Genomic DNA, 24486 nt, shown 5'->3' with positions numbered 1-24486 from the left:
GCTGACACTATACCATTTCTACCATTCCAGGATGCTTTGCACCCAGTAATCAAAAATCTTGCAGCAAACCTGATGAAGACAGCCTGTTACATGTCAAAGTCCAGCTTTTACAGCAGTGGACAGATATGGCCAGACTGTCAGTTCACTACAAGGTTACAACCAGACCTGTAACAAAATTGATATTTGCTCTGAAACCAAATCTCCATGTTATGCAAAGAACGCAAGCTACTCTAATTGCAGATCAACCTTCTGTATCAAACCAAAATGTCCACACAGAATGCTCGCCACAAAGCTTTACAAACCATTTTGTTTGCGGGTCAAATGGAGTTAATCATCAGTTGCTGTACTAGGATTGCTGGAAAATCCATTACATAGGGAAGTAGGAAATGCTAGACAAAAACAGGCCACTGTCTATCTAGTTTGCCTTCTACCGTCCTTGTAGTCGCATAATACAATAATAGACTTATTGACTAATCACAGCAATCAATCTCTATCAATTAGTCTACAACAGACCCAGCAATGACGAGGATTTATTCAAAGAAATATCTGTAACTTGTCCAGTGTTACCCAGTTTAGCTAATTAATGTCTTTTTGTGCTTCTGGTAGCCAGTATTATTGTGCGAAGTGAGCACAGGAAAAACACATCCAACAGCTAACTTCGTTTATATACTTAACAGAGGAAACGCATTTCTAGAAACACAGCGGCCAAACCTAGTGCACTCTCAGGAGGTAGAACAGAAAGTGTACGTGGACAAATCATTGAAGGTGGCAGGGCAGGTTGAGAAAGCGGTTAAAAAAGCATACGGGATCCTGGGCTTCATAAATAGAGGCATAGACTACAAAAGCAAGGAAGTTATGATGAACCTTTATAAAACACTGGTTCAGCCTCAACTGGAATATTGTGTCCAATTCTGGGCACCACACTTTAGGAAGGATGTGAAGGCCTTAAGAGGGTGCAGAAAAGATTTATGAGAATGATTCCAGGGATGAGGGACTTCAGTTACGTGGATAGACTGGAGAAGCTGGGGCTGTTCTCCTTAGAGCAGAGAAGGGCGAGGAGATTTGATAGAGGTGTTCAAAATCATGAGGGGTCCAGACAGAGTAGATAGAGAAACACTTAACATTGGCAGAAAGGTCGAGAACCAGAGGACACAGATTTACAGTGATTGGCAAAAGAACCAAAGGTGACACGAGAGGAAACTTTTTTTACGCAGCGAGTGGTTAGGCTCCGGAATGCACTGCCTGAAAGGGTGGAGGAGGCAGATTGAATCGTGGCTTTCAAAAGAGAATTGGATAAGTACCTGAAGGAAAAGAAATTGCAGAGCTACAGGGAAAGGGCAGGGGATTGGGACTAACTAAAGTGCACTTGCAGAGTGTTAGGTCCGTGTATCTTAATGTTGTGTCCTTCAATAATCAGACAACAGACTGCAGGGAACGATTCAACAGGTGTTTACTCAACGTGGTTCAAACTGCAACTGAAACAACAGATTACTACTCAGCGTTATATACAGGTGTGGTCACTGCTGGTACTACAGTATACAGGAGCTGTAAAAAGTAGTTCTCCCCTTAAAGGTACATACATTACAATTCCTCCCCTTTTAGATTAACAGTACCATAACACTCATTTAACAATTAAATATCAAACTAATTACAATTAACACTTTTAACATGCAACATTAGCTGAAAATAGTCTATTTATATATTCAGTCTTTGGGGAGGCTTCCTGATCCTTTCTGGATAGCGCCTTTCCCCGAGTGTCTTGCTCTTGGTGCGGAGACGATTCTGGCCCCCTGTCGTCGGTTGGTTCATCAGCTTCCGAAGCCACTGTTTCTGGGGTAGATGCTACCTGTACGTCGGGTTCATCACCAGGTATGTATGGGCGAGGCATGGGGTTGACTTGTTCCTGTGACTCTAGGATCTGGTCAGCATGGCGTCTCACGATGCTCTCCCCAACGTCCATTGTGTACATTAGTGGGCCCTGCCGTGTGCATATCGTTCCTGGCTGCCATTTTTCTGTTCGGTAGTCGCGGGCCAAGACTGGTTGCCCTACATTGAAGTTCCTTGTTGGCTTCTCATGGATGTGCTGGAATTACTTACTCTCAACATCTCTTCGTACGTTTGGTCTGAGCAAATCCAGGCGAGATCTTAACCTTCGGTTAAAGAACATCATGCCTGGTTGGTGACTGCATGTGTCGCATTCTGGTAGGCGAACAGGAAATTGTCCACCTTGTGCTGCAGCGGAATGTTGTCATTGTACATAGCCTTTATTGCCTTCTTAAAGGTTTGTACGAACCTCTCAGCCAATCCATTGGTGGCTGGATGATACGGGGTGGATGTGTAATGCCTTACCCCATTCTTTTTCAAGAACCTCCGGAACTCTTCGGACACAAACTGTGGTCCGTTGTTGGAGCAAATCTGTTCTGGCAAGCCATTCCTGGCAAAAATGGTCCGTAGGACTGCAATAGTTTTCTCCGTGGTGGTGGTGGACGACATTTTGATGACCTCAGGCCATTTCGAGTGCGCATCCACGGCTATTAAAAACATCGAGTCCATGAATGGACCAGCAAAATCAATATGCACCCGTTGCCATGGCGATGAGGGCCACTCCCATGGGTGTAGAGGGGCCTGTGGTGGTGCATTTTGGACTTTCTGGCATCCCGAGCAGCTCTTGGTCAGGTCCTCGATTTGTTTATCGATTCCCGGCCACCACACATAAGCCCTGGCTAGGCTTTTCATTTTTACCCCTCCCAGATGACCCTCATGAAGCTCATTGAGCACTCTATCCCTTAACTTGGGTGGAATTACCACTCGGGATCCACACATCAAGGTCCCCTGGCACACTGACAGCTGTTCTCTCCTTGTCGAGAATACTGGCAACAGTGAGTCGCCATGTGCTGGCCAGCCCTTCACCATCAAATCATATACCCGAGACAGTGTCGGGTCATTTCGGGTTTCCTTTTCGATACAAGCGTTAGTTACCGGTAGGTATTCAACTATAGTCGAATGGAATATTGCGACAGGATCCACTGCTGGTGCTTCCTCTGCAGTAGGCAGTGGCAGGCGTGATAGCCCATCAGCATTTCCATGCTGTTTCATGCCCTTATATTCAATCTCATAGTGGTGTGCCCCTAGAAAAAGGTGACCATCTTTGTAGTCGTTGCGCAGTCATCACTGGAACGCCCTTCTTCGGATTAAAAATGGAGACAAGAGGCTGGTGATCAGTCAACAAGGTGAATTTCTGCCCGTGCAGATAGTGATTGAACTTTTTCACTCCCCACACTAGGCCGAGGTCCTCCCTGTCAATCTGGGCATAATTACGCTCGGCTGAGGTTAGTGATCGTGACGCAAAGGCTATTGGCCTCTCTGAGCCGTCCAAGAATTTGTGCGACAGCACCGCTCCAATGCCGTAAGGCGACGCATCACATGCCAACCGAATTGGTAATGCTGGGTTGTAATGGGCCAATACCTCTTTCGATGTGATTAGTGTTTTGCTCTTCTGGAAAGCTCGTCTACATTCGTCACTCCACTTCCATGGCACCCCAGTTTGCAGTAGGGTGTTCAGTGGGTGTAGTATTGTAGACAAATTTGGCAAGAACTTATGGTAGTAGTTTACCAGCCCGAGGAACGACCTCAGTTGTGACACATTTTCCAGTGCTGGAGCCTTGACTACTGCCTCAATCTTCTCTGGGGACTTATGTAACCCCTCTTTATCGATAACGTGGCCACAATACGAGATCTGTTTTCTAAAAAACTCGCATTTGGGGCGGTTAGCTCGGAGCCCATATTCCTGCAATCTAGTGAGCACCTGCTCCAGGTGGGCAAGGTGATCACTGTCATTTTCGCCCGTGACCAGGATGTCTTCCAAATAACACTGGGTCCCTGGGATCCCTTGCAGGACTTGTTCCATTGCCCTCTGCCAAATAGCCGGAGCTGATGCTACCCCAGATACCAGCCGGTTGTATTGGTAGAGACCTTTATGGGTGTTGATTGTGGAGGTATTTTTTGATGCTTCTTCTACCTTCATTTGCAGATACGCCTGGGCCAGATCAATCTTAGTGAAGCGTTTCCCTCCAGATAGCGAGGCGAAAATATCTTCAATCCGCGGAAGTGGATATTGTACGGTGTGACGGACCGGGTTCACTGTTACCTTAAAGACCCCACAGATGCGAACCTTCCTTGGTTCCCCAGGCGTGCTGCTCAACGACTTTTTCATCACAGGGACGATAGGTGTAGCCCACTCGCTCCAGTCTACCTTGGACAGTACACCTGAACGTTCCAGACTCTCCAGCTCTGCTTCAACGGCTGGGCGGATCGCATAAGGTACCGGTCTGGCCTTAAAACATTTTGAGCTTGCGTTTTCTTCAATTTTAATCGTCGCGGTCATGCCTTTTAGTGTTCCGAGTCCTTGCTGGAACACTTCTTTCGTGTCAGTTAGGATCTTTGACAGTCACCCAGGTGTGACGTCGTCATCCTTTTTGTCAGCGCCTGTATGGAATGCCAATTCAGTTGTATTTTCCGGATCCATTCACGTCCCAGTAATGGTGGTCCTCCATCTTGCAATATACAGGTCTAGTTTTGGTGTTTCCTTACTGTTATATATAACGGTCACCCTTATTTTTCCTTTGGGGTAGACTTTTTGCCCCGTGTACGTCTTCAAAATAATTTTTGTGTCTCTCAAGGGTATGTGTGAGAATAGCTGCTCGTAGTCCCGTCGGTTTATGACTGTTAGAGCTGATCCGGTGTCCAATTCCATCTTTACCTGGACTCCTGCTATCTTGAGAGTGACCCAAATGGTTCGGTGATCCTCCGTTGTGATCACATTATGTAGTTTCAGACAACTCAGTTCCCTCCTTTCGGAGTCGTTATCACTCTTTTGTTCGTCTGAACTATTCTCCGTCATCTTATGTACCTTCTTGTACTTTCGTTTGGTTGGTTTCTTATTGCTGGTTTTCTTTCCCGACCTGCAGACTCGTGCTATGTGTCCTACTTTTCCACACTGTCTGCACACTTGGTCCTTGAACCAGCAATCATTCTGGTCGTGTGTTGTTCTGCTGCAGCGATAGCACTTCTCTGTTCCATATGACATTTCGTTTGTGCCATATTCTTGCGGTCTCTGTTGTATCTCTGCAGCGCCCCGTGCTGCTGCTTCATATGATACGCTGGAAAAGGCTTTCAGCATTGCAGTAAGGTCCTTTTCAGGTAAAAGCCGTTTCTGGGTTCCTTCACTTTGAAGCCCACACACAAACTTGTCCCTTAAGGTATCTGCCAGTCCCATTCCAAACTGGCAGTGTTTCGATAGCTTGCGCAGTTCTGTTAAATACTCAGCATTACTTTCATCTTTATGCTGGTTCCTTTTGTGAAACTTAAATCTTTCTGCTATCAGCAGCGGTGTGGGGTTTAAGTGGTCCTGTAGGATTGACACTATGTTTTCAAAATCCTTTTCTACTGGCTTCTCTGGGGTTACTAGGTTTCGTAGTAAGCCATACGTTTTTGCACCCATTGAATTCAACAATACCAGCGCTTTCTTGTCATCTGGCACTTCATTCGCCTTGCAGTATACTTCTATGCGTTCGACATATGTCATCCAATCTTCGACTTCATTGTCGAATGCTGTGATACTGCCACTCTTCGTCATTTTTGGGTGTGGTTAGACTGGCTTAAAATGGCGTCTCCCGTGCTTTCCTTTCTTTCCCGCTGCGGCTTAAAATGGCGTCTCCCGCGCTGCTGCCAACGCCGCTCTCGGCGGTCCTCGTGGCAAATGGCGACGCCCTGTGGGTTTCGTGCGCAGCTCCTGCGCACGCCGCTCTCTGCGGTCCTCGTGGCAATGGCAGCGCCTCGCGTTTTCCTGCGCGCCTCTTTCCCCCGTTGACGCTGCTCGGCCCTTGAACACCGGCTGCGCTCTGTGCGCTCTGCCCTCTCTCCCCCGTCGACGCTGCTCGGCCTTTTTCTGTGCCGCTCGGTCGGGCTCTAGCCCGCCGCTGTTCGGGAAAGGTCTGCGCAGTACCTGTTGCCAGCCCGTTTCACTGGACCACCGTGACTGGAAAGCCAAGCCTGACTCTCGACAGCCTCCCCTGCGATGCTCAAATCTCCGCTGGATGACTGGGCGGTTGCCCGTGGTCGACGCCCGTGCTTCTGGACTCGACCTTCTACTGTTCTCCAGGAGCAAATCCCTGGGAGGTGATGCAGAGTTGCAGGTAGGTTCGAATCTGCCTTGTCGCCAATGTTAGGTCCGTGTATCTTAATGTTGTGTCCTTCAATAATCAGACAACAGACTGCAGGGAACGATTCAACAGGTGTTTACTCAACGTGGTTCAAACTGCAACTGAAATAACAGATTACTACTCAGCGTTATATACAGGTGTGGTCACTGCTGGTACTACAGTATACATGAGCTGTAGAAAGTAGTTCCCCCCCCCCTTAAAAAGGTACATACATTACACAGAGAGCCCACACCGGCTTGACGGGCCAAATGGCCTCCTTCTGTGCTATAACGATTCTATGATTCTATGAAATAAGGAACCCATTTTAACTGACTGTATAAATAGGGTTTGGGTAGTGTATGTACCTTTAAGAGAGAACTACTTTTACAGCTCCTGTATACTGTAGTACCGGCAGTGACCACACCTGTATATAAGCCTTGAGCATGCCTCTGTACTGTCAGTCTTTAGACTACCCTCCTCCAGTAAACACCTGTTGATTGTTAAGTTACAGCCTCCGTGTAGTTATTGGAAAACATCATACTAAGAATCACGGATTCAACAGTGGCGACGAGGTCGATTCGACTCTACCTGCAACTCTGCATTTCCCTTCAAGGATTCGCTCCGGGAGGGCGGTGGAAGAAAGTCGAGGCCAGAAGCACGGGCGTCGACCACGAGCAACCACCCAGTCATCGTCAAGAGAGCGAACATCGCAGGGGAGGCTGTTGAGAGCCGGGCTTGGTTCCCCAACCACGACGATCCAGCAACAGACTGGCAACAGGTACAGCGCAGACCCTTCCCGGACAGCAGCGGCTGGAGCCAACCGACGGCAGAGAAAAGGCCGAGCAGCGTCGACGGGGTAAGAGAGAGAGGGTGAAACGCACAGGGCGCAGCCGGGGGTTGAAAACCGAGCGGCGTCGAGGAAAAACAAAACAGAGAGAGGGTAAAGCAGCAGCCGGGTTCAGGACCGAGCGGCGGCAACGGGAAAGGCGCACAGGAGAATGCGCAGAGCACAGCCAGGGCTCAAGGGCTGAACAGCGTCCGCGGGGAGAAGAAGGGAGAGCGCGGGAGACGCCACTGAGAAGGGAGAGCGCGGGAGACGCCATTTTTAGAAGCCGCAGCGGAGAAGGGCGAGCGCGGGAAGAAAGGAAAGCGCGGGAGACGCCATTTTGTGCCAGCGAAGAAGGGAGAGTGCGGGAGACGCCATTTTAGACAGTTTAATCACACCCAGGGATGCCAAAGAGTGGCAGTATCACTGCGTTAGACAATGAAGTCAAAGATTGGGCGACATATGTGGAACGCATTGAGGTGTACTGCAGGGCGAATGAAGTGCCAGATGCTAGGAAAGAAAGCACTGGTTTTGTTAAATTCCATGGGTGCAAAAACTTATGGCTTACTGCGAAACCTAATAACCCCATAGAAGCCCGTGGATAAGAATTTCGAAGGCACAGTAGAAATCCTACAGGACCACTTAAACCCCACACCGCTGCTGATAGCAGAAAGATTTAAGTTCCACAAAAGGAACCAGCATAAAGATGAAAGTAATGCCGAGTACTTAACGGAACTGTGCAAGCTATCGAAACATTGCCAGTTTGGAGTGGGACTAGCAGATACGTTAAGGGACAAGTTTGTGTGTGGGCTTCAAAGTGAAGGAACCCAGAAACGGCTTCTATCAGAAAAGGATCTTACGCTGGACAAGGCTTTCAGCATGGCAGTATCACACGAAGCAGCCGCACGGGGCGCTGCAGAGATACAACGGAGACCGCAAGAATATGGCACCAATGAAATGTTATATGGAGCAGGGAAGTGTTATGGCTGCGGCAGAACAACACACGACCAGAAGGATTGTTGGTTCAAGGACCAAGTGTGCAGACAGTGTGGAAAAGCAGGACACAGAGCAAGAGTCTGCAGGTCAGGGAAGAAAACCAACAGCAAGACATCTCCACAGGAGAAGTACAAAAAGGTACATAAGGTGATGGACAGTAGTTCAGACGAACAGAAAAGTGATACAGACTCCAGAAACAAGGAGCTGGGTTGTCTGAAACTACATAAGGTAACCAAAATGGAGGATCACCAGACTATCTGGGTCACACTCAAGATAGACGGAGTCCAAGTGAAAATGGAATTGGACACAGGATCAGCCCTAACAGTCATAAACCAAAGGGACTACAAGCGGCTATTTTCACATATACCCTTGACAGCTACAGAGATTGTCTTGAAGACGTACACGGGGCAAAAAGTCTACCCCAAAGGAAAAATAAGGGTGAAAGTGATATACAAAGGCCAGGAAATTCCTAAAATGGACCTATATGTATTGCCAGATGGAGGACCACCACTACTAGGACGTGAATGGATCCGGAAGATACAATTAGATTGGCATTCCACACAGGCACTGAAGGTTGAGGCCAAAAAGGATGATGACGTCACACCTGGACGACTGTCAAAAATGCTAACTGACGCACAAGAAGTGTTCCAGGAGGGACTCGGAACACTAAAAGGCATAACAGCAACGATTAAAATAGAGGAAAATGCAAGCCCAAAGTTTTTTTTTTTTTTTTTTTTTTTTTTTTTAAGGCCAGACCAGTGCCTTATACGATCCGACCAGCCGTCGAAGCAGAGCTGGAAGGGTTGGAACGTTCAGGCGTACTGTCCAAAGTAGACTGGAGCGAGTGGGCTACACCCATCGTTCCTGTAATGAAGAGGTCGTTGAGTAATACGCCTGGGGAACCAAAGAAGGTCCGCATCTCTGGGGATTTTAAGGTGACAGTGAACCCAGTCCTTCACACGGTACAATATCCACTTCCACGAATTGAGGATATTTTCGCCTCGCTATCTGGAGGTAAACGCTTCACCAAAATTGATCTGGCCCAGGCGTACTTGCAAATGGAGGTAGAAGAAGCCTCGAAACAATACCTCACGATCAACACTCAAAGGTCTCTACCAGTACAACCGGCTGGTGTTCGGGGTAGCATCGGCTCCGGCTATTTGGCAACGGGCAATGGATCAAGTCCTGCATGGGATTTCAGGGACCCAGTGTTATTTGGACAACATCCTGGTCACGGGCAAAAATGACAGTGATCACCTCGCCAACCTGGAGAAGGTGCTCACTAGATTGAAGGAATATGGGCTACAAGCTAATCGCCACAAGTGCGAGTTTTTCCAGAAGCAGATCTCGTATTGTGGCCACGTTATTGATGAAGAGGGGTTACATAAGTCCCCTGAAAAGATTGAGGCAGTAGTCAAGGCTCCAGCACCGGAAAATGTGTCACAACTGAGGTCGTTCCTCGGGCTGGTGAACTACTACCATAAGTTCTTGCCGAATTTGTCTACAGTATTACACCAACTGAACACCCTACTGCAAACGGGGGTACCATGGAAGTCGAATGACGAATGTAAACGAGCTTTCCAGAAGTGCAAAGAATTGATCACATCAAAAGAGGTGTTGGCCCATTTCAACTCAGCACTACCAATTCGGTTGGCATGTGATGCATCACCCTATGGTATTGGAGCGGTGCTGTCGCACAAATTCCCAGACGGGTTGGAGAGGCCAGTAGCCTTTGCGTCTCGGTCACTAACCTCAGCCGAGCGCAACTACGCCCAGATTGACAGGGAGGCACTCAGCCTAGTATGGGGAGTAAAAAAATTCAACCACTATCTGCATGGGCAGAAGTTCACCTTGCTGACTGACCACCAACTACTTGTCTCCATCTTCAATCCAAAGAAGGGCGTTCCGGTGATGACTGCACAACGGTTACAAAGATGGTCCCTTTTTCCAGGGGCGAACCAATATGAAAAAGGCACGAAACAGCATGGAAACGCTGATGGGCTATCACGCCTGCCACTGCCTACCGTGGACGAAGCACCAGCAGTGGACCCTATCGAGATATTTTATTCGTCAATAATTGAACGATTGCCAGTAACTAACGCGGATATAGAGAAGGAGACCCGCAATGATCCGACACTGTCTCGGGTATATGATTTGACAGTGAGGGGATGGCCAACACATGGCGACTCACTGTTGCCAGCATTCTCATCCAGAAGAGAACAGCTGTCAGTATGCCAGGGGACAGTGATGTGTGGATCCCGAGTGGTAATTCCACCCAAGTTAAGGGAGAGAGTGCTCAATGAGCTTCACGAAGGTCATCTGGGAGAGGTGAAAATGAAAAGCCTTGCTAGGGCTTGTGTGGTGGCCGGGGATCGATCAACAAATCGAGGACCTAACCAAGAGCTGCTCAGGATGCCAGAAGGTCCAAAATGCACCACCACATGCCCCTCTACACCCATGGGAGTGGCCCTCCTCTCCATGGCAACGGGTGCATATTGATTTTGCTGGTCCATTCATGGACTCAATGTTCTTAATAGCAGTGGATGCTCACTCGAAATGGCCTGAGGTGATAAAAATGTCCTCAACCACTACAGAGAAAACGATTGCAGTCCTACGGACCATATTTGCCAGGAACGGCTTGCCAGAGCAGATTTGCTCTGATAATGGACCACAGTTTGTGTCCGAAGAGTTTCGGAAATTTATGAGAAGGAATGGGGTAAGGCATTACACATCCGCCCCGTATCATCCAGCCACAAATGGATTGGCTGAGAGGTTCGTACAAACCTTTAAAAAGGCAATAAAGGCCATGTGCGATGATGAAATTCCACTACAGCATAAGGTGGACAATTTCCTGTTAGCCTACAGAAATGCGACACATGCAGTTACCAACCAGACCCCAGCCATGATGTTCTTTAACCGAAGGTTGAGATCTCGTCTGGATTTGCTCAGACCAAATGTGCGAAGAAATGTTGAGGATAAACAATTCCAGCACATCAATGAGAAGCTGACAAGGAGCTTCAATGTAGGACAACCAGTCTTGGCCCGTGACTACCGAACAGAGAAATGGCAACCCGGAACGATATGCACACGGCAGAGGCCATTAATGTACACAGTGGATGTCGGGGAGAACATTGTGAGACGCCACGTCGACCAGATCTTAGCGTCACAGGAACGAGTCAACCCCATGTCTCGCGTCACAGAATCACAGAAACCCCACAGTGCAAATAGAGGCCATTTCGGCCCATCGAGCCTGCACCTACACATATCCCACCCGATCCCCGTAACCCCTACACCAACACATATCCCACCCGATCCCTGTAACCCCACGTATTTAATCCCCCTAACACTAAGGGTCAATTTATCATAGCCAATCAACCTAACCCGCACATCTTTGGACTGTGGGAGGAAACCGGAGCACCCGGAGAAAACCCACGCAAACACGGGGAGAATGTGCAAACTCCACACAGACAGTCGCCCAGGGCCGGATTCGAACCCGGTCTCTGGCGCTGTGAGGCAACAGTGCTAACCACTATGCCACCGGGCGTGTCCCTGGGGATGAACCCAACATACCGGTAGCATCTACCTCAAACAGTAGCAGTGGAAACTGATGAAATAACCGACGAAAAGGGGCCAGAATCGCCTCCGCACCAAGAACAAGAACCTCAGGAAAGGCGCCATCCAGAAAGGATCAGGAAGCCGCCCCAAAGACTGAATCTACAAATGGACTATTTCAGTTTAATGTGCATGTTAAAGTGTTAATTGTTATTTGAACATTATGGGTACTGCTAATCTAAAAAGGAGGAATTGTAGTGTATGTACCTTTAAGAGAACTACTTTTACAGCTCCTGTATACTGTAAGTACCGACAGTGACCACACCTGTATATAAGCCTTGAGCATGCCTCTGTACTGTCAGTCTTTAGACTACCCTCCTCCAGTAAACACCTGTTGATTGTTAAGTTACAGCCTCTGTGTAGTTATTGGAAAACATCATACTTTAAGAATCACGGATTCAACAGTTTGTATCACACAAGTGTCCTGATAAGTGATACCCAAGTGTCTTGTCAACCTCTATAGATGAAGGCGTGTTTATTTTTCAAATATATACATATACAACTTTAACAATTAGTTGATCTCTTGAAATGAGAGTCGTGCAGTTTAACAAGACTTCAGAAATCAAATAGAGCTTTTACCCCAAACAGTTTTGCAACCCTTAAGTATTGTTGTAGATGCACCAGTTAGGCCAAGCATGGGAACCACCCCCCAAGAATCTGGCGGATCAATGAAAACACGGTTTAATCGTGGCAGCCACACACAAGTGCAGATGATCTCGGGTTGGTCACTTCGCAGCCTGGATATATACCAATGAAAATAAGACATCCGGATCCAGTTGCTACATAACACCCAAGAACTGCATCCCCTCTCTGCTAAAGTTTTCCGTACGACTTAAACAAATAACAAAGCGAGAAGCTGCTGACCTGCATGATGTGAAGATATTGCCGTCAAACTGCCCAAAGCGGCTGCAACACTCGCTAATGTCCCGGGGCACGCGCTCTCGCTGTAGCTTGCACCTCAGTGTCTGTCTCCGGTTTATTTTTTCTATCTGAAGATTAAAGGTTGCTGGTGGTGTAGGGGATTTCTTTTTAGGTTGCACTAATTTCCGGTTTCTTCCGATGCCATTTCGGTTTCCTTACATGGCATGGCAGTGACAACATTTCCAAATGAGGAAATTAGTCACTTATTTGCTGCCGCTCCCATTGCTTCCTCTTTGTTCAACAACTGCAATATGGCAGACAGGAAATGGTATTTGCAGCAGATTGAGCGTCCAAAATCCGGAGTTCCCGAATCCGGACACGGTTGTTGACAGGGTCCTCCGGAATCCATAAAATGATCCGGAATCCAGACACCCTGTCAAACCGTTTCCGCAGCCAGCTGGGCCCAGTGAAAAGTCAAAAAATGAAATCCAACTGCTGTACAGTGACAAAAATTGCAAGAATAAAAACGCCAATCCTACTTGTTCCAGGCCAGGTCTTCACAGTCACCGCACCGCTGCTCCTGGGTCCGAAGCAACTCTGCACAGCACAGAAGTTCCTTTGGCCAGAATCAACTCTGCACAGTACACAAGTCCCTTTGGCTAGAACCAACCAAGCTCCCGCGCGCAAGTCCCCGGCAAGAATCAACTCTGCGCAGCACACAAGTCGCTTCGGCCAGAATCAACCCCAGTTGACCCACCTACATCCCATGCTGAGACCCCAGCTGACGCACCTACATCCCATGATCAGACCCCACCCAACCTGACTCCATTGCTGTGGTGTTTTTCCCAATTTAAAGACCTGCACAGGTAAAGATTGTGAATTTGTGTTGTCATTGCAAACATGTCAAAAAAGCTAACAGATACCCCAATGGGTTCAGATAAAGGAAAGAGGAAGCATAGTTCACTTTCAATTGCCAAGAAGGTTGAGTTACTTCAAAGATTAGATAGAGGTGCTTCAGTGAAAAGATTGAGTGAGGAGTATGGTGTTGGACTCTCCACCATCTATGATATTAGAAAACAGAAAGAACAGCTCGTGACGTTTTATGTGGAAAGTGATGTTCATAAGGAAATGAGTAAGAGAAAAAGTATGCATAAGCCGAAATGTAATGATTTGGATCGAGCAGTGATGGAATGGTGGCGACAGAGGCAAAGTGAAAAGGTTCCTTTGTCTGGCCCAATGGTGGTACAACAAGCTAAAATATTCCATGCACAACTGAGGATTGAAACTCCATGCGAGTATTCTTCTGGTTGGCTAGCCAAATTTAAAAGACGTCATGGCATCAGATTTGCTGACGATGATGCTCCTCAGGACTTTCAAGGCTTTCGTGTGTCCAGGGAGAAAGCAATGATTGCCCAACTTTTAGATTATGCTAGAGGGCTGACTTGCAAAGCTGCGCAGGAATTGAATGAGCACGATGTCGCAGAAGTCATGGACATAGACAACGATGCTCCCATTGTGCATGCAGTGACAGATGAAGAAATCATGCAGAGGGTTTTGCATCCAGAAAAGGATGAAAGCAGTGCGGATGATGATGATGCCTGTGATCAAGTCGAAAAAGTGCCGATTGACAAAGCAATCAATCTTTGTCAAGAATTAATTCACGCCTTAGAGCAACGAAGCTTCATAAGTGAAGAAGAAATACTGCAGGTCTACAGAATTCAGGAAAGATTAGTGAAAGAAAAGCCCAAATTATTTAAACAAACAACAATATTAAATATCTTTCAAAAGATGTCGCAACAGAAGGCCCAAGACCCGCAGCGTGCAACTACACCAGTAATTTCCACATTTGATAATCCTATTGCTGGCCCATCATCAGCCCCAGACATCAAAACTGAGCCCTCTACCTCAAGCACAAGCTCCAGCCAATTGTAACTGTACCTATTTATTTTTACTCTGTTTAACAAATAAAAGCCTTCACTTACTGTTTTATATTTCATAACTGTTTTACAAATAAAAACCTTTATTATATTTCATGCTTTGAGTACTGTACATTCCTTTTCAAATTTGAAGATGGTAGCAAAAGATACAGGCCGGGAAGCTCACATTAAGTACAGTTACAGAGTACTGCGTTGCAGAAACAAGAGAGGAAGACTTACCGTGCGTTGCGAAGAAGCGAGGACTACAAGGCCTGCAAGGAGAAGAACTACAAGGTGACATTCAAAAACCAGAAATATCGCAACCTGGGCCCAGGCATTTCCGGACTCGGAACGTGTTTCTGATGTCCGAAGTCCAGAAATGCCTGAGCCCAGGTTGTGATATTTCCGGACTTCGGACATCAGAAACACGTTCCGAAGTCCGGAAAAACACGAAAACCGGCTTGGTCTCAGTCCTGAGGTTGCCGGATTCAGGACACTCAACCTGTACTTGATAACTTTAATTATTTCTATACGTACATTCCAGAATGCTGTACCCTCGCATGCAGTGCACATGTAATAAACGTTTCAGTGTTACAATGTGTGAATGTTGGAAATCCGACATTTTTAAAAAAGTTGATTTTTTTGTACAATGTTTTTTTTAAAATTTGCACTTGGTGATACTGGCAAGGCTGCATTTATTGACCATTCCTATGTTCCTACCCCTAGTTGCCCTGAGTGGGCCTTCCTCCTGAACTGCTTCATTCCTTGTAGTGATGGTACTCTCACAAGGATATTGACCCAGGATATTTAATGAAGGAGCAGTGGTATATGCCTGAGGCAGGATGGTTGGGAACTTGCACGTCATGGTGTTTCAACGACATTGCTCAGTTGTTTTTCTTGGTGGTAAAAGTCACAGGGGAGGCAGCTGCTGCTGAAGTAACTTTATTGAGTTGTTGCTGTAGGGCATCCTGCCACCACAGTGTCCATTGATGGAGGAGTAGATCCCAAGTCCAAAGGCAGAGCACTGATCAAGCAGGCTGCTCTGTCCTGCATGCCCTAGCTTCTTGAGTGTTGTGGCTGCAACCATCCAGGCGAGTGGTGAGTTTTCCATTACACTTCCAACTTGTGGAGAGGTTTTTGAGGTAGTCAGCAGATGATTCACTCATAGCAAAGTTTATGTCCTGCTCTTGTAGCCACGGTCTGGCATGGCTGTTCCAGTTAAACCGCTGGTCAATGGTGACCCTCGAAAGTGTTGAGGGTGGGGGATCCAGTGCTGGTGATGGTGATTCAATCGGGGAAGATGGCTGTTTTTTCTTTTGTTCAAGATGGTCAATACATGGTACTTATATTGTGGAAATGTTACCTGCCACTTGTCAGCTCAAGTCTGGATGTTGTCTAAGTTCTGTTGTGAGCTGGCATTGACTGCCTCATTATCCAAGGAGCTGAACACCGGAATCATCAGTAAACAGCTGATCTTATGACAGAACAAAGGTCATTGATCAAGCAGCTGAAGATGGTTTGACCAAGGACCCTTCCCTGAGGAACTCCTGCAGCGATGTTGTAGGGGGTGGTGTTTGGAGTCAACTTCACCTCTAACTTGTGAGCGGTTCGAATCGCTCCCACTCCCTTGGTTCTAGACCTTGGACTTATTTGGGGGTTGTGATAAAACTGCAGCAAACAACTGACTTTGGTGCAAGAACTTTGATCTTTATTTGAGAAAGAAAATACAACACAATAATAACACTCTAATAAAATGGGGAAAACACTTCGACATACACGAGGGAAAAATTACAGTAGACAAATATCTCACCCCTCCCAATCCCACCTTACTAGCTAAGTTAGGCTCTGAAGGACCAGGGATAATGCTCACCAAAACAACTTCTTGACAGTTGAGCTGGTTCACGATTTCGGGGTTCACTAGATGTGTCGGTTGGGGCCTACCGTACCCCGGATGCGGTAGCGGACTTCACCTGTGTAGCTGGTCAGTCTTCGTGAGTCCGCTGATGCGGTAGGGTGCGTATTGGATCTATCGGGTGAGTACCCAATTTTCTTTGGTTAGAAATAGGGCCTAGAGTCTTTTTGGATAAAATCTTACCCAGGGGTGAGTCAGGATAGATTGTAGAGTGGAAAAACTTGCAGATCTTCGGTTTCTTCCAAGTTGGTTTTTCGTTGGTCGCGGTGGCCCAATATTACCCGGTTGGCTGTGGGTGATATTCGGTTGGTTGTTTCGTGGGGCCCTTGGTGCTGCGAGATGTCCGTTGGTGTGTTACTTCTTCGAGAGAGAGCTGCTTCGAGATGTTTGCTCCTCGACCTCGATGTTGCTCGGTGATGGCTCTCCTTGAACTTGTTTCTTCTTTTCCAATCGAACCGTGCTGTACTGCTCGACTCCGCCTTGCTGAACTTGAACGTCCTGAACTGTGAGATGAAACCTTGCTGAACTGTGTTGTACTGCTCGACTCCGCCTTGCTGAACTTGAACGTCCTGAACTGTGAGATGAAACCTTGCTGAACTGTGTTGTACTGCTCGACTCTGCCTTGCTGAACTTGAACGTACTGAACTGTGAGATGAAACCTTGCTGAACTGTGTTGTACTGCTCGACTCCGCCTTGCTGAACTTGAACGTACTGAACTGTGAGATGAATTTCCTTGCTGTTGAACAGGCCCCCAATTATACAAAATGAGGCCTGCTAATCTGCACACCAAATCTGTTCAAGACTTTTGTTAGATTTTGGCGGGCTCTTTAATATTAAGTTGTGCAAATTGTTTAAGCGGTTTTGAGATGGCTTCCTGAGTTGTTGAAATAGTTAAAAATGTGAGAAGTAGTTTCGGGATGGTTTTACTGAGCTGTTGAGCTCTTATCTAATTGTGGTGAATTGTCCTCAAACTTTGAGTTTCCTGTGGGGCCTGAGATTCCTTGTAGGTTGGCTAAACGATTTGGTTTATGCATGTTTTTGGATGGGTCCTGTGAGGCTGTTCTTCCGTGGGTCTATTGTTAGCATGTAAATTTCTTGATAGGGGCTGAGTGACATTTACAGTTCCCCCAGACAGTTTGATTACCTCGAATACTCAAACTGGCTACTGCATAGGTAGATCCCATTTTTTTTGTTGCAGCCTTTTCCCCAAACATGCTTGAACATGTTCTTTTAAAATGCCAAGTCTGTTTTTGACCTTGAATCACCGTGTTAGGCCCAACATGCCCTTTTATCACTCCTGAAGTTTTTAGCAAGAGTCCAAAATCACTTTAATAGGGTTTTCTTTCGTAATGGGGGATCTGTTAATTTTGAGACTCCTACAATATCCTGCAACTGCAATGATTGGCTCTGATGATCATGACCATCTTCCTTTATGTCATATCCTAACAAACCAGTGGCATCCTAGATTTCTGCCTTTAAATTTCTTAAATATACATGAAATCTGAACACACATAGGATTGCCACTTAACCAGCTGTAGACCTGGCTGTCTGGTTTTTGATCTGTTCAGCAATTTCTAAATTGAAAGCCAAATGCTAAACAGCTGATTTTTTTTTTTGGTGCCAATTTTATCCCTGAAAATGCTCATTGTGGTGTGGTTTCATAGCCATCAGCTATGTTGAGTCTGTGCTTTCAAATGTAGTTATGCTGAATAACTGGACACAGACTACAGAATACTTAAACAGGTCTTTAGTAACTGAGGGTCAGGGCTGAACTGAAATACACTTTGCTCCACAGGGTTTATATACCGGTGTGGTCACCACCGGTACTACAATGTACAGGAGCCATCAGAAAGTAGTCCATCACCTTAAGGTATCCTCTTAAGGTGGTACAGGTTACATACACTACAATTCCTCCCCTTTTAGCTTAACAGTGTACACCCCAATTTAAACATAACATGGATAACATATATACAACTTTCACACAAAACTGTTCAAAGATTCAGTCTCTGAGGAGGCCTCCTGATCCGGGCCGGATAACGCCTTTCAGGGGTCTCTGGTTCTCGTTGCTGGGGTGACTCATCCATTTGATCTCCTATGGATTGAACATCATCATGTACGTTCGAGTCTGAGGTAGATGCTACAGGCTCAATAACTTCTTCAACTGGTGTCTCTGCCGTAGACATGGGGTCGACCCTTGTTCTCGATTCCACAAGTTGGTCAGCATGACGTCGTATTACGTTCTCACCAACGTCTACCGTGTACATCAAGGGTCCTTGTCGGGCACGAATTGTTCCGGATTGCCATTTATCATTCCTATAGTCCCTGGCCAACACTGGTTGTCCTATTTCGAAACTCTGAGTGGCCTTGTTATTTACGTGCTGGGATTGCTTGTTTTCGACTTCCCTACGCACATTGGGTTTTAACAAATCCAACCGGGACCGCAACCTCCTGTTATAGAACATTATGGCAGGGCTTTGATTTGTCACTGCATGCGTGGCGTTTCGATGTGCCATCAGGAAATTGTCCACCTTGTGTTGTAGTGGAATATGGTCTTCGCTCATGGCCTTTTTCGCCTTTTTGAACGTTTGTACAAATCTCTCGGCCAACCCATTGGTAGCCGGATGATATGGGGCAGATGTATAGTGTTTCACCCCATTCTTTTTCATGAATTTCTGGAATTCTTCTGACACGAACTGTGGTCCATTGTCTGAACATATTTGTTCCGGCAACCCATTCCTTGCAAATATGGTTCTTAGAACTGCGATCGTCTTTTCAGAGGTAGTGGTCGACATCTTAATCACTTCTGGCCATTTAGAATGTGCGTCTACCGCTATCAAAAACATGGAATCCATGAATGGACCTGCAAAGTCGATATGCACACGTTGCCATGGGGTTGAAGGCCATTCCCACGAATGCAGCGGTGCAATTGGAGGTGCGTTTTGAACTTTTTGGCACCCTGAGCAGCTTTTAGTCAGATCCTCTATTTGTTTTTCGATACCTGACCACCACACATAAGCCCTAGCAAGGCTTTTCACCTTGACTCCCCCCAGATGACCTTCATGCAGTTCCTTCAGAACTCTCTCCCTTAATTTAGGAGGAATAATCACCCTTGTTCCATACATCAATGTTCCTTGACAGACAGACAGCTGTTCTCGTCTGGCTGAGAATGCAGGTAACAGTGGTTCGCCATGTGCTGGCCATCCCTTCACTGTCAAATCGTAGACCCGAGACAGTGTCGGGTCGTTTCGGGTCTCTCTCTCAATACTCGCATTGGTGACTGGTGAGCATTCGATGATGGTCGAGTGAAATATCTCGACAGGGTCAACTGCCGGTGCCTCTTCCGCTGTAGGTAGTGGCAGGCGCGACAGCCCATCAGCATTACCATGTTGCTTTGTACCTTTGAATTCGATATCATATTGATGTGCCCCTAGGAAAAGGGACCATCTCTGAAGCCTCTGCGCCGTCATAACCGGAACACCCTTCTTACGGTTAAAAATGGAAACCAACGGCTGGTGATCTGTCAGCAGTGTAAACTTTTGGCCTTGCAGGTAATGGTTAAATTTCTTAACTCCCCACACGAGGCTGAGAGCCTCCCTATCTATCTGAGCATAGTTGCGCTCTGCGGAGGTCAATGATCTGGATGCGAACGCGACTGGCCTTTCCAAGCCATTTGGCAACTTATGTGAGAGCACTGCCCCGATACCATATGGAGAAGCATCACAAGCTAAGCAAATAGGCAGCGTTGGGTTAAAGTGAGCCAACACTTCCTTAGAGGTGATCAGTGCCTTGCTTTTTTGAAAAGCCCGCTTACAGTCCTCGCTCCACTTCCATGGTACTCCCATTTGCAAAAGAGCGTTCAGCGGGTGTAACACTGTGGATAAATTTGGAAGAAACTTGTGGTAATAGTTAATCAACCCAAGGAACGACCTCAACTGGGATACATTTTCCGGAGCGGGAGCTTTCACAACAGCTTCGATCTTGTCAGGTGACTTATGAAGCCCCTCCTGGTCAATGACGTGGCCGCAGTATGAGATTCGCTTCTGAAAGAACTCACATTTCTGGCGATTAACTCTGAGTCCATATTCTTTCAATCTGGTGAGCACCTGCTCCACATTCACGAGGTGTTCCTTATCATCATCTCCTGTAATCAGAATGTCGTCCAGGTAGCATTGAGTGCCTGGAATTCCCTGCAATACCTGCTCCATGGCCCTTTGCCAAATCGCTGGAGCCGATGCCACTCCAAAAACCAGTCTATTATACCGATATAAGCCCTTATGTGTGTTGATCGTGAGATACTGGCGTGACGCTTCATCAACTTCCATCTGTAGGTACGCCTGCGCCAGGTCTATCTTGGTGAAGTGTTTCCCGCCAGACAGCGAAGCGAAGATATCCTCAATCCTCGGAAGCAGATATTGCACCGTGTGAAGAACCGGATTAACAGTGATCTTGAAATCGCCACAGATGCAAACCTTCCCAGGTTCCCCCGGCTTGTTGCTCAACGAACGCTTCATGACGGGAACAATGGGTGTGGCCCATTCGCTCCAGTCCACCTTTGACAGTACCCCTGAATGTTCTAGCTCTTCCAGCTCTGCTTCCACAGCAGGTCGTATCGCATAAGGTACCGGTCTGGCTTTGAAAAATTTTGGGTTTGCATGTTCTTCAACCTTGATGTTTGCCGTAATTCCTTTCAGTGTTCCCAGTCCCTGTTGGAACACCTCCTTAGCATCGTCCAATATTTTGGACAGTCGTTTAGGTTTGACGTCGTCCTCTTTACAGGAATCTACAGTTAGTGCTTGTAAGGAATGCCAGTCCACATTTATTCTCCGGATCCATTCCCGTCCCAGTAGCGGTGGACCTCCCTCAGGTAACACATACAAGTCCATTTCCTGACTTTCTTTACCATTGTAGACCACCTTTACCTTTATCTTTCTGATGGGGTATACTCTTTGCCCCGTGTATGTTTTCAATACAATCCCTGTATCCCTCAGGGGAATGTGTGAGAATAACCTTTTGTAATTTTGCTTATTCATGACCGTCAATGCCGATCCAGTGTCAAATTCCATCTTCACTTGGACTCCTGCTATCCGAAGCATGACCCAGATAGTTTCCTGGTCTGCTGTGTTACCCACATTATGTATTTTTAGACAACCCAGTTCCTTACTGCTGGAGTCTGAATCCGTCTTCTGTTCATCCGAACTGTTCTCTGTCACCTTGTGTACTTTTTTGTACTTCTCCTGCGCGACTTTTTGCTGCTGGTCTTCCTTCCTGACCAGCATACTCTCGCTATGTGACCAAGTTTGCCACATTGCCTGCATTCTTTATCTTTGAACCAGCACTGGTTCTGGTCATGCGTTGTCCTTCCGCAACGATAGCACTTTACTGCGCCCAATGCCATTTCATTGGTGCTGAATTCCAATGGCCTTTGCTACATTTCTGCAGTGCCTCGTGCTGCTGCCTCGTGCGATGCTGCAATGCTGAAAGCTTTGTCCAGCGTAAGATCCTTTTCCTCTAGCAGTCGCTTCTGGGTTCCTTCCCTTAGTAGCCCACACACAAACTTATCTCTCAAAGCGTCTGCTAGTCCTGTACCGAACTGACAGTACTTTGATAACTTGCACAGTTCGATTAAGAATTCAGCGTTGCTTTCCTCTTTAAGTTGAATTCTTTTGTAAAATTTAAATCGTTCCACTATCAGCAGCGGCGTGGGGTTTAAATGCTCTTGCAGGATAGTAACAATATCCGCGAAACTCTTTCCTACCGGTTTATCTGGTGTTACAAGGTGCCTTAATAACCCGTACGTCTTCGCACCCATCGAGTTTAATAGGGTTAGTGCTTTCTTATCCACCGGTACCTCATTCGCTGTACAGTAAACTTCAACGCGTTCCACATAAGTGGCCCAATCTTCCACATCGCTATCAAAAGCAGTGATGTTACCCGTTTTTGGCATCCTTGTTGAGTTTCCTTTATTTTATTTTATTTTTCAAAATGACGGCTTCCCGCGCTTGGCGGCTTTTCCCGCGCTTGTCTTCTTCCCCCGCCGACTAAAAATGGCGATTACCGCGCTGTTGCCGTTCTCGCCTCCCAGCGGTCCTTTATTTCCCCCGACGCTGCTGCTCTTATTCCCCGCCGCTCCCGCGGTCCTCGTGGACATCAACGCTTTTCTGGCTGCTGCGCGTCTCTGCCCCGATTGCAGTCCGGCCACTGACACCGGCTGCGGTCGTGTTCTCCGCTCTTTTCTTCGTTTTCCCTCCCCTTCTCCCACTGACAACTCGGCCGACTTCCCCTCCGTGCCGCTCGATCGGGCTTACCCGCCGCTGTCGTAGAAGGGATGATCACTGCCTGTTGCTGATGGTGGACTTCGTGGCCAGCAAACCAACCCGGGTTCCCGATGGCCTCCCGTGCGATGCAGTGCTCAGCAGGATGTTGAGGGCAGATGCCCCTTTTCGACGCCCGTTCTGAGGACGAAGCTTCCTTGGATGCAAAACTGCCGCTAGGTACGATCAGACTCGTCGCCACTGTTGAGTCTGTGCTTTCAAATGTAGTTATGCTGAATAACTGGACACAGACTACAGAATACTTAAACAGGTCTTTAGTAACTGAGGGTTAGGGCTGAACTGAAATACACTTTGCTCCACAGGGTTTATATACCGGTGTGGTCACCACCGGTACTACAATGTACAGGAGCCATCAGAAAGTAGTCCATCACCTTAAGGTATCCTCTTAAGGTGGTACAGGTTACATACACTACAAGCTACAGCTCAGTAATTCATCCATGTGCAAATTCTTCATGTGCAAATCTAGTCTGAGTTATAGATTATATGACCTACAGGGCAACTCACCTGCAGCTCCCACAAGCCCCCATTGTGCATGCCAAGTAACAAAGCCAGCTTTAAATAGCTGACAAATTCTCAGGATTCCCAAGCTGCTGGTAAACGCTACAGTTAGGGCTACTGTAACTACCTAGCAATCGGCATAGCAAAGCCCACAAAAATAAAATAAGGTTTGAATCAGTGAAGACACCCTCCATTGTATAGTGTGACACTACTATCATGTGATGTGGCATAGATGAAGGACCGATCTAGCAGCCCAAAACTGGACATCCATGAGGCACTGTGGCTTATCAGCAGCAGAATTGTGTATTACCATAATCTCATGGCTTGACACATCCCTCACTCCTCAATCACCATCAAGCTGGGAGATTCAAATCCGGCCTCGGGTGACTGTCTGTGTGGAGTTTGCACATTCTCCCCGTGTTTGCGTGGGTTTTCTCCGGGTGCTCCGGTTTCCTCCCACAGTCCAAAGATGTGCGGGTTAGGTTGATTGGCCATGATAAAAATTGGCCCTTAGTGTTAGGGGGGATTAAATACGTGGGGTTACGGGGATAGGGCTTGGGTGGGATGGCTGTTGGTGTAGGGACCGGGTGCTAGGGTTTGGATGATCAGCCATGATCTCGTTGAATGGCGGAGCAGGTTCGAAGGGCCGAATGGCCTACTCCTGCTCCTATCTTCTATGTTTCTATGTAGTGGTAGTGTAGAAGGGTGTGCCAGGAGCAGCCCCAGACATACCTTAAAAGGAGGCACTAACCTAATGAAGCTACAACACTGGAGTACCTGTACACTAAGCACCAAAAGCAGCAGGCTATATATAGACAGAGCTCAGCACTCACACAAACAATGAATCAGAGTAAATCTGTGTAGCTCTACCACATCCAGTTGAGAATGGTGATGGACAGTTAATCAACTAATGGAAGGAAGAGGCTCCAGGAATCTGCCATGCTCAACCAACATCAGCCTGAGCAAATGTTTTCAGCCAAAAATGGTAAATGAGCGATTTCACTCTGCCTCCATCCAAGGTGCCATCATAGATGCTGGTGTCCAGCCAATTCCGTTCACTCCCATGTAACATTAAGAAGCAGTTGAGTACACTAGACACAGTGATAGCTATGGGCTGTGATGACATCCCAGCTGTCATGCTGAAGACCTGTGCACCAGAACTAGCCATTCCCCATCCAATTTATTCCAGTGTAACTACCCAACAGCATAGAAGATCCACAAAAAGCAGCACAAATCTAACATGGCCAATTACCGCCCTATCAGCCTCCTCCCAATCATGAGCAAAGTAATGGAAGGGATTCATCAATAGTGTCATCAAGTGACACCCACTCAC

General features: G+C 47.1%; 1 protein-coding gene across 3 annotated transcripts in view; it reads right to left on the bottom strand.

Moving 5' to 3' along the window:
* pdcl3 (phosducin-like 3) overlaps positions 1 to 13123 on the bottom strand; it is a 40967-nt gene extending 27844 nt beyond the window's left edge. For 2 of the 3 annotated variants that reach the window (XM_085998933.1, XM_085998934.1), the window contains exon 1: positions 12499 to 12608. In XM_085998933.1, the coding sequence (XP_085855059.1) occupies positions 12499 to 12504 (6 nt within the window). In that variant the 5' untranslated portion in view covers positions 12505 to 12608. Of the gene's footprint in view, positions 1 to 12498; positions 12609 to 13034 lie in introns of those variants that run through there. The other variant, XM_085998935.1, reaches the window with a different exon arrangement.
* Between the last annotated feature and the right edge of the window lie 11363 nt (positions 13124 to 24486).

This window comes from Somniosus microcephalus, chromosome 10 (genome assembly GCF_052327205.1).
Source record: "Somniosus microcephalus isolate GS21.2 chromosome 10, FLI_Smic_1.0, whole genome shotgun sequence".
NCBI lineage: Eukaryota > Metazoa > Chordata > Chondrichthyes > Squaliformes > Somniosidae > Somniosus > Somniosus microcephalus.
The sequence above is the reverse complement of the archived record's forward strand: the minus strand, read 5'-3'. Positions and strand labels throughout refer to the sequence as shown.